The sequence below is a fragment of the Cupressus sempervirens genome, chromosome 4 (genome assembly GCF_028749045.1).
Source record: "Cupressus sempervirens isolate cs-2001-9-10 chromosome 4, ASM2874904v1, whole genome shotgun sequence".
NCBI lineage: Eukaryota > Viridiplantae > Streptophyta > Pinopsida > Cupressales > Cupressaceae > Cupressus > Cupressus sempervirens.
The window spans coordinates 101,887,835-101,897,984 of NC_143121.1; the positions used below are offsets into that span (position 1 = coordinate 101,887,835).

General features: G+C 31.1%; 1 protein-coding gene across 1 annotated transcript; it reads right to left on the bottom strand.

Moving 5' to 3' along the window:
• Positions 1-1,313: 1,313 nt before the first annotated feature.
• On the bottom strand, positions 1,314-5,947 carry LOC149560141 (geraniol 8-hydroxylase-like). The gene is made up of 2 exons (XM_089823553.1): positions 4,149-5,947; positions 1,314-2,056 (listed from the first exon to the last, which is right to left on the bottom strand). Exons 1-2 carry the CDS (start codon positions 5,058-5,060, stop codon positions 1,406-1,408), a joined length of 1,563 nt encoding a protein of 520 aa, XP_089679679.1. The 5' UTR covers positions 5,061-5,947; the 3' UTR covers positions 1,314-1,405.
• Positions 5,948-10,150: the final 4,203 nt, after the last annotated feature.

Below are 10,150 nucleotides of genomic sequence, written 5' to 3' on the forward strand. Positions count from 1 at the left end.
GACAGTGGTGTAGTCCATAAAGAGAACAACTTAATTACAAATTTAAGATTTTATAAACACATATAAATAAGAAGTATTATTACACCCCAATTTATTATAATGATGATTAAATTTCACGGTATTAAATGTAATTGATTAAAAAATATTAAATTTCATGATATTAAATGTAATTGATTAAAAATTATAAAAATAATCAAATAAAAAGCTAGTTACAATATAATAAAAATGCATTGTAATAATAATTGTATAAAAGCTTTTGAATTGTAAATTCCTCGATTACCATCTTATAATAAAAATCCAACTACCTGTCTTACAAAAACACAATAATTGTTTAGTGAACAAACCTTAATATTTAAACAAGAGATGCAATGCGTCGTAGTTCCTGCCTAATGCATAATGGTTGTAGAGGTGTAGGTGAGTGAGAATAAGGTTAAATAGTTCTAAATTAACATTGTGAATGCACTAATTTTTGCTTAGAAATGCACTTGTGATCTAATAGGATGACTCATATTTTTTCATAAAATCAAGTAATTTTTAAGTATGGAATAATATCTATATAATTTAATTAATATGTACATTTGTAAATAATAAATAGATGTAATACATATAAATTTGATGTTATAATGTGATAAATAAGAAACAAAATATAACTATTTAATTTTAATACAAATTTTATAAAAACTTAATAATAATTTATATATCTTTTAGAATTGAACTTTTTTTTTGTGGTTATTTCCTTTAGTATGTTTTTTGATATAAAATATAATTATAAATATAATATTGAAATGTATATTGAGGCTTTAAACATAGTTAAACTAAATGATAAATTGTTTAAATAAATAATAATAATAATAAATGATATAATTTTTTAATTGTAACATTTATCAATTATAAATATTACAAATAGTATTATAAAATATAATTAAAAAATAATATTGTTTAATTTATTTTTATAAAAGTAAAATAATAGTAATAATTTAAGTACTTTTATTAAAAAATCAAAGTTTTAAAAAAATTAGAAATTCAAATGCAAAGATATAACATTTAACTCTATATTTGATTAAAATATCTATATGGTAAGAAAAATAGAGTGATAATTAATATTGATTAGACCTGGAAGATAAGAATAATTGTTTTTTAAAAAGTTAATCCACTTGTCACAAATGTGGAAAAGATAAAGCTGTAATTAATACATTGATAGAGTTCTTATAAATCAATTAAATCAATCAATGTATTTGCAAAGTGTTTGAAAATTCTATATTTATATGTAATGAAAATTAATTTTACTCCTTACTATTTTTACTCTCAACCAATCACAATAAAGATAATTAGCATTTTTAAATGTGTCAACATTACAAATTTGTTTATAAGCAAAAATAAATAAAAAATCTTTGCCTGCTATTGGTCAGATGAAAAAGTTATTTGCATCTGATCGATGGGTAAGAGTCCTGCTATTTCTTGGGGTAGGAATAGCTCTCAGTGGCACAGCTTTTTGCAGAGTGATGCCAAATACCTCAGACATATCAATACTCGCCTCATTGTCCATGGGGATGGACCAATTGAAGGCTTGCACCAATGATCCCACCACCAAATGAACCATTTTCTGCGCCAATGGAATCCCAATGCATATCCTTCTTCCTGCCCCGAATGGTAGCAGTTCAAAATCCTGGCCTTTGTAGTCAATGTTGGATTCCAAGAACCTATCTGGATTAAAATTTAAGGGATCTTTCCACACGCTAGGATCTCTCCCAATGCCCCAAATATTCACAAACACTTGGGTATCTTCTGGAACAAGATACCCATCAATCACACAAGATTTATCTGCTCTTCTAGGAATGTTCAATGGAGCCGCAGGGTGTAATCTGAACACTTCTTTCACTACTGCTCGGAGATATGGAAGATTTGCAATGTCTTGCTCCTCCACTCTTCTCTCCAAACCCACAACTTCGTCCATCTCTTCTTGGATTTTTCTCATCACTGTTGGTTTTCCCAGAAGCTCTGCCATTGCCCATTCAATTGTTGCTGAAGTTGTGTCTGTCCCTGCAATGAACATGTCCTGCAATAACAATAAATTTACTCAGTCCTATTGAGAAATGAATTTGATTCGAGTTATATGAAAGTTCCAAGTTAATATCCTTAAATTATGGGGAGGGAGAAGAAGTGCTCAAACACTGTGCTAATATAGATCATGATTGATGAACATGAGTAGACTATCTGGCACTCTGCAATGCATTGCTCAAACAAGAGATTATGGTCGCATTAAGAAAACTAAAGTGGATCAATAGAAATGAAGAAAACAATTCTATCCATAGGGTTTCTTAACTTATTATACTGAACTTCCTAATCAATCTCATTATCATTTATAGTTATTTATAAACATTGTCGGAATTAGCATAGGTACAGAGGGTTTAAAGCCAGTGTCTAGAAGCATTTAGTAAAACTAAATATAATGAAAGATAAGGCATATATCTGAAAAGACCTTTACTTGAAGCAGGTAGATTGAAGAAGATGTAGTTTGAAATGACCTAAATCTACATATGAACGGAAAATCATTGTTGAAATGAACCTAAACTAAATATGACTCAAATATAAATATGAAATTAAAAACACTGTTGTCTTCAACTTTCTACTTTCCTGGCAGCTCTAATTGTTCAGCTTGCTTGTAGCCTGTAGGGAGTGGCTTATAGAAAACATATGATTTTTTTTTGTGTGTCTGACCTCTTGGAGAAGATGGAAATGTAGCCATTGGACAATTAAAGTAATTTTGTGAGTTTTGAGTAGGGCTTTCTTTATTTATTGAGAAGGTTTCTGAGACAGGAAGGTTGGTCTACGCGAGAAATTGAAGTATGAATCCAGAAATAATTTTAAAAATTTATATTAAATACGTGCTAGTTTATCTGCTCACTAGAGATCTAGACTTACTCAGCGCGGCACAGAGTACTCTACATCAGTAGTAATTTGCATCGGACATAAACAATGGAAGTTCAAGGGGATTCATTAAAAAAGTTAAAGGCCTCAGGCGAAGAGGCTCCACCACTCCAATTTGTTGATGATAACTTCTTCTGTTAGTCCAAATCAGCAGGAATGTAACAGAGTTGAAAGCTTGTATTTTGTTCATGAATCTTTCTATGGGAAATAGATGCTTAAATCAAAATCAAAATTGTGTATGGAGCAGAATCTTCAGAGTAATTTAATCTCGAGAATATATGCTGGTCATGATTGTCTATGGAAAATAAGTTTAAAAGTGAAATTCTGGGATGAACCACTAAGAGTATTGACTACAGAAAGTGTCATTTACAAAACTATAATAACATTATAAGGTCCAGGTTTTTGATGCCTTCAAATGAGATGTTTGGAGAAGATGTTCTAAGGTTCATTTATGGAAGGATGATTGGCTTGGAAACTAGCTCCCTGATTTCAAGTAAGGCCTAAAAGATTTTCAACTTTTGCTTTCATGTCTAGTTTTGGAATTCATATGCCTGGCCAAATGCTTTTAACTTCTGTTGGCTGTTTAGGTTGGCTGTTTATGTTAAATTTCTCCAGGGGAACGTTGAAAAACTGAGACTGGGCTAAAACCCTCAAATTTATTACTTGTGGTAATGCAGATGAGATCAATCAACCAGTGGAGTGTAGTGTTATAATAAATTTCTAGACTTAAGTTTAAAATGATACAAGCTCATTTTTTTGGATGGTATTTCATTTAGTTAGATTGTATTTAAGTTTGATATATACTTTTGTCTTTAATGATCTTCAGTCTCTGACTCTTAGTGAACTAATTCTTCCAATTCTCTGTTCTCGTTGGGTTGTATCAAAACTAAATCTACATTTCTGATGAGTATCCTAACAATGAAGTTTTTCATTATAAGAGAAAACAAATAAGCAAATATTAAGAACTATAGTTTTAGGTAACTGGGAATGTTTTCGAATAGATAAATAGGAAAAGGAGAAACAACAAAATAGAAATAGCAATAAGACACGGCAAAATAAATAAGAGGGTTCCAATACCGAAACCAACTAGATAACCAAAAAGAACCAGACCAAACAGAACCCAACAAAAGTATACCATTCTAAGTAACCAGCACCAGCTATAAAAGTGGGAATGTTAACATATTCAATCATTTCAAATCTTTCGAAGGAACTTGACTTACCATAAACATTCCTTTGATGTTCTCCAGAGTAAGTTGTGTGCCATCTTCTTTCAAATCTAGCAATACGTCCAAAAAATCCTTCACGTCATTGCTGCTGTACTGCGTATCGGTCCTCTGTGCCAGCCGCTCCTCAATAATTCTGTCAAACATGTTATCAAAACGCTTGGCCAAAATCTTAGTTTTCTTATTGAGTCCCTGAAAATGAAACCTCGCCAGAAAAGGAAAAAGATCAGATAAATTTGGAACCCCTGTCAATTTGAGTACTTCCCATACCATTTCCTTGAACTCTGCAGCTTGTGCAGAGCCTGTCTCAAATACCTTTTTGCTACAAACCATCTTACCCATAAGGCCAAGAGAAATCATGAAAGCTCTTTCACCAATATTCACAACATTCCCCTGTTTTGAATCCTTGAAGATGTAATCAATAGCATTGAATACTTCATCTCTTCTCAAATACTGCAGGGCATCCAGCCTTTTGGCACTAAAAATTTCAGTGGTGCAGATCTTTCTAAGCAAACGCCATTGAGGGCCATAAGGACTCCATACGAGAGTTGTCCCTTGGTATGCAAATGTCCTTGCTGCTGTATTGATTGTCCTGCTTGAGAAGCTCTGGTCATTGTTCTTCAATATTTCTCTAGCCATGGATGGAGATGACACAACCACACTTGTTTGTCTCCCCATTTTGATAGTCATGAGAGGCCCATACTTTTTTGCAAGGAGGAATAGAGATTGGTGGGGCTTGTCCCCAAGCTGAGGGAGGTTTCCAATGATGGGCCATCCAGGAGGACCCGGTGGTAATGCTAATGACAAATTCCCCTTGCTCTTCTTCTTCTTCAGTATAACGATGAATATCAAAAGGACAAGTCCTATTGCTACAGAGTATGTTGATGAAGCAAAATTGATTGAATCCATGACAAAGTAGTAGCAAGAAAGAAATCACTAAACTTGTACTCAAATGGGTATGTGAGCAAGAAAGCTCACAATGAATGCAATGGATGTTAGCATCTAAGCAAGATTTCAATGTGCTCAAATGGGTGTTTGAGCAAGAAAGATCTCAATGTACTTAAAATGGGTTTATGAACAAAAAATATTTCAATGCGCTCAAATGGGTGTTTCAGCAAGAGAGATTTCAGTGTGTTCAAATGGGTTTATGAACAAGAAAGCTGTGAATGCAATGAGTTTTCTTGCTGAAATGGGTATCTATAATCAAGGAAGATTTCAAGACGTCATCCAATCAATTTGTCATCAACACGGTATATAATATAAACTGCAATACAAGTTGAATGACCTTGTTGAATACATTAAAAAAAAAGATTATTTTATGGATTCCCACACAAATGACACCTTCCCTGTATCTTGGCATCTTCCCATCCCTACTCCCTCCCCATTTCTTGTGGTGTAGTTGAGACACCCAAATTTCAAGAACTTTTGTATATAAGCAGAGTCTCATAGTTTTTGGCAGCGTTGAACATTGTTAAGACGGCTTGAATTACTCTGAGTTTCCGATCGATTTGATGTGTATATTCCTTGATTTTAAGCTTTTTAGAACATTCTGAGACGATAAAATGTTTATGAGCCGAGAGGTATTTGACATTTGTAATCAGGGAAAGTGCTGACCAAAGACCAAATGTCATGGAAGTCAGAAATTCTTGCTGTTAAAGTTGACACTTATGGGCAGAGTTGGTCAGCTTCACCGTTTGTCTAAACTCAGCGTAGACATTAATGCGTTGAAATCGTCATCTTTATTGCTCGTCGTCCAGATACAGTTGCCATTCCTGTTGCTGCTTTCATACCCAGCCAAACCATCGTCTGTGCAGCACTAGGTTGCAGTTTAATAAAGTTAATTAATTAATGGAAAATTAGATTAAAAAGAAAATTTTCATTTTTAATTGATAAATAAACATGATCAAAAGGTGTGTCGTACCAACACACAAATGATTTGGTAATATGCTTTTTATTTGTTGGACGAAACAAGATTTAGTCCAATGACTTGTGCTTCTTAGTGCATAGTAGTTCAAATAGCTAAAAGTTCTCACAAAAAACATATAACTGATATATTTGTACATTATGCTAAAAAAATCCATGTTGCAAGAATAAAGTTAAGATTATTTTTAACATCAATGAAAATTCAAAACAAAAATATATGTAATTAAGTTAGATAATATGAAAATAAATTTGATTTTATTTTCGTCTAAGTAATAAATGTGCAAAAATGTTTGACATTTTAAATATATTATATTGAGGTTCTTTGGGAAACATGTGTGGAGTAAGTTTTGTTGGCCCAAGTGCAACTTTTTCTTGTGGTTGCTTACTCATAATCAGCATCTTACTTGGGACAATCTATGCAAGTGGGTGTTCAACTTTCTCTTGTGGTGCTTACTCATAATCGGTGTCTTACTCGGAACAATTTATGCAAGCAGGCCTTCCCTCAACATGCATTTTGTGTCGCTCTATTGTAGAATCTTTTTCTCATCTTTTCTTTCAATTTTTTTGTGCTAAGGAGATCTATCACTTATGAGGGGCAATCCGGGGCAAATCCTTTCGGCATATTCTTCTTCTTTGACTAGTTTTTCAGTCTGTTGGGGGAGACTCCCTATGAGCACCTCTTTCCTTCATGTGGCATGGGTTGTCAATGCCTTATTTATCATTTGGCATATTTGGGTGGAGAGGAACCATAGGATTGTTCATGATAGCTGGATGGTCTTCAAACATTTGTGGTGGAAAGTTGTTCATTCTCTTCACGAGGTTGTTTTAGCAAAGTGTGAATTCTTTGGAAGTGTGAATACTAGGGATGTTGATATTTGTACTCACCTTACTTTCTCTTCAAGTCAGGAAGAATAGATGTAGACACCCTTTGCAAAAATACCAATAAGGAGGTTTGTTTGACCCCTCAACCACAAGGAGTTCTCAAAATTAACACCAATGGCTCTTCTCATGGGAATCTTGGTCATGCAGGTATTAGTGGGGTTGTATGATAGTTCTAAGGATATTGAATTTGTTCTTTCTATTTATAGAGGCCTTCAAATGAGTGATGTTATCAAGGTTCTATTCATCTTGTGTGCTATTGAGCAAATTTGTGTTCTTGGTTGGACTAGGATCATCCACCACTTTGATTCTCAGGTGGTGGTGTCTTTTCTTGATACACCACAATTGGATGGTGTTGGTTGGCACTTCACTTAATTTTTAGACAAATTCATCAATTGTGTGGCTCTCTATTTTTTTAGGTACCTTCCTAGAGAGTGGAATGTGGTTGTTGATTGTTTAGCCAAATGTGCTTCTGACCAAATCTATGTTTGGAATATTGTGGCTAAAGGGAAATCACTCCAGAAATGTCTACTTTGTTGGATCTTTTGGTGGACGACAACATGGCTTTTTAGGTTCCATATCCCTCTTCTATGTATCTTTCTTGTTCTTAAATGATTTTCACCCCTCATTTAATAATTTTTAAATTATTAAACAATATATTCTATTACGTTTAAATATGGTCATTTTATACTATTAAATTTGTATTTATTTATTACATGGTACACTCAATATTTAAAAAAAAAACTAAACTAATGTATAAGTAGGAGATGATTTCCACAGCTAGTCAAATTGTGATGTGAATATCAGGATTTAACTGTGTGATTTTTGAGTCAAACTCGATGACCCATGTTAAACTAATGTATTTAGTCTAGCTTCAACATATAGGTTTTTTTTTTTGAAATTACAAAAGTGCTAAGAGTGAAAATATATTAATAGAAGTTTATAAAGAAAACATAGAATCCAAGATAAAAGATGTAATATCTCTATCAAAACAAGTGTCAAGTAGTGGCATGTATTTTTCATATATTATAATATGTATAATGTATAGTATAATGATTAATTTTTTTAATAGTTATAAGAAAATAATCAAGTCATTGAATTAACATTTGATTAATATTTTAATATTGCTAGATAGAGTGTTTATATTAATAAAAAGCAATTTAGAAAGTTAAGAAAAATTATTATTTGGTTTTTTAAAAAGGACATACATATTTATATATTAGAAAAATAATGCTTTTCAATAGAAAATATTGATAATTAAAATAATTTTGAATTTATGATATAAATATAATGTGAGTATTATAAGTTAGTTGTGATGTTATATTTTTAGTACATTTTAGACATAATTTATATTAAATACTACTTCTTTTAGTACTACTAATTCATACATTTTTGTTAATATAATCTTTTCAAATAATAATATTCCTCATAAATATTTAATTTTTATAGAAGAATCATTAGATGTATGACTTTAGGAAAGGTTTTGATATATAGTTAGTACCATTAATAATTTTAATGACTAATTAACAATTAACTTTTTCTATATAAATTATTATCATAAATAACTTTCTAATACTTCATATTAAAACCCTATGTACGATTATTATGAAATGAACAATTTGAATATATTTGTAATAAAAAGATCAATAAAAAATCTTCCTTAATTTATTTGTAATATAGAAAAAAAATCATTTAATAAAGTTCTCCAATTTCTAAAGGTTAAACCTGTAAATCCTAATTAAATGGTAAAATTAGAGCACCCACTTATCTACTCTAAGGTCATATTTTTCTTCTCTCCAAACATCCCTCAAACTATTTTACTACAAATAGCCTTTTGCATGTATAAATGACCATTAATGCCGACATTCTACAATTGCAGAATGAGTGGAGTGTGATGGTGTAAGCATGTTAATGTTAACAATTACCTTTTTAGTTTAAATTTGACAACCATCTGCATGCCAAAATTTTAATATTTTTATAAACATAATGTACTTTTAAAAATAATTTAATAAACACCACATAAAAATAATTTAATAAACACCAATTAAAAAAATATGATTTGCTAAGATTATAAGTTTTGAAGACATAATCATCAATTTTTTTAGAAATTAAAATAAAAAGCTTAATTCAATCCTAAAAAAAAAAATAGATACAATAAAATATAAATAGTTTTAGGTATAATAAATTACATTTTAAGTATTTTATAATTGATATCTATCGGTATTTCTTTAGATAGATTTATTTAAGATATCTATACTAGTTTTAAAAAAAGACAAGAAAATAAACAATCCAACCATCAGTTACAAAATTCAATTTGATGAAATTTTAATTAGCATTTTTATAAAAGCCATTTTCCCATTTTACTCTAATTTGATAAATATTTTAATTATAAATATTTAATTAATTTTTATAAAATAGACTTCAAAATTTAATATATTTTTTTAATCGGTAAATGGTCGGGGTCTTATGTATTATATCTTCATTCAAATGGGCATTGGCAGGAAAGAATGGAGAAAGAAAACCTCCAGTCTTGCTCGAGACCTAGGTCCTATACAAAGTACATATGTAAAAGGGACATACCCTAGTTTCAACTTATTAGTTTTTTCATTCTAATTCTATGCATCATTTTTTATTATGCTTTCCTCTTTTTTGTATGTGATCAAATGCTTGGAGCTTTGGTGCAATTGGGATCTTAGAGAAAGTGTTCATTCCTTAGCTTCCTTCACATATTTGACATTCTTGGAGAGATATTCCTTTCTAATTTTCTATAGTCCAAAACCATATCAAACTCATCTTTGAGGGTTAGTTCTCAAAATCTACTATATATTAAATTCTTACTTTCAACTTATTAGATATTAGAGTGACTAGAATCAAATATTGATGCTTTAATTTTAAATAGTTCCCATGTGATTAACACTAAGCTATATTTAAATTAAAAGGAGATTGCTACAGTTCAAATGCTCCATATTCGAATGTGAAAAGTTTAGATCTGAGGTCTTTGCAGGGAAAGGTGTGGAATCAATAATAATTACCTTGTCATCTTAAGGGGCTAATCTAAGCCTTCTTAGGTGGGATAACAAAGAACCAGTCAGAGTCTAAGACTAGATGAGGTAGGAGAAAAAAAAGAAAAAAGAAAATCTCAAGGGTGCATGTCAGATTTGGAAGATTAAGAACTAATAACTCTATTTGAGGAATAG

Coding starts and splice junctions, on each gene's coding strand:
- LOC149560141 (XM_089823553.1), bottom strand. CDS start 5,060: ATGGATTCAATCAATTTTGCTTCATCAACATACTCTGTAGCAATAGGA. Junction 2,057..4,148: donor ACATCAAAGGAATGTTTATG/GTAAGTCAAGTT, acceptor TTGTTATTGCAG/GACATGTTCATTGCAGGGAC.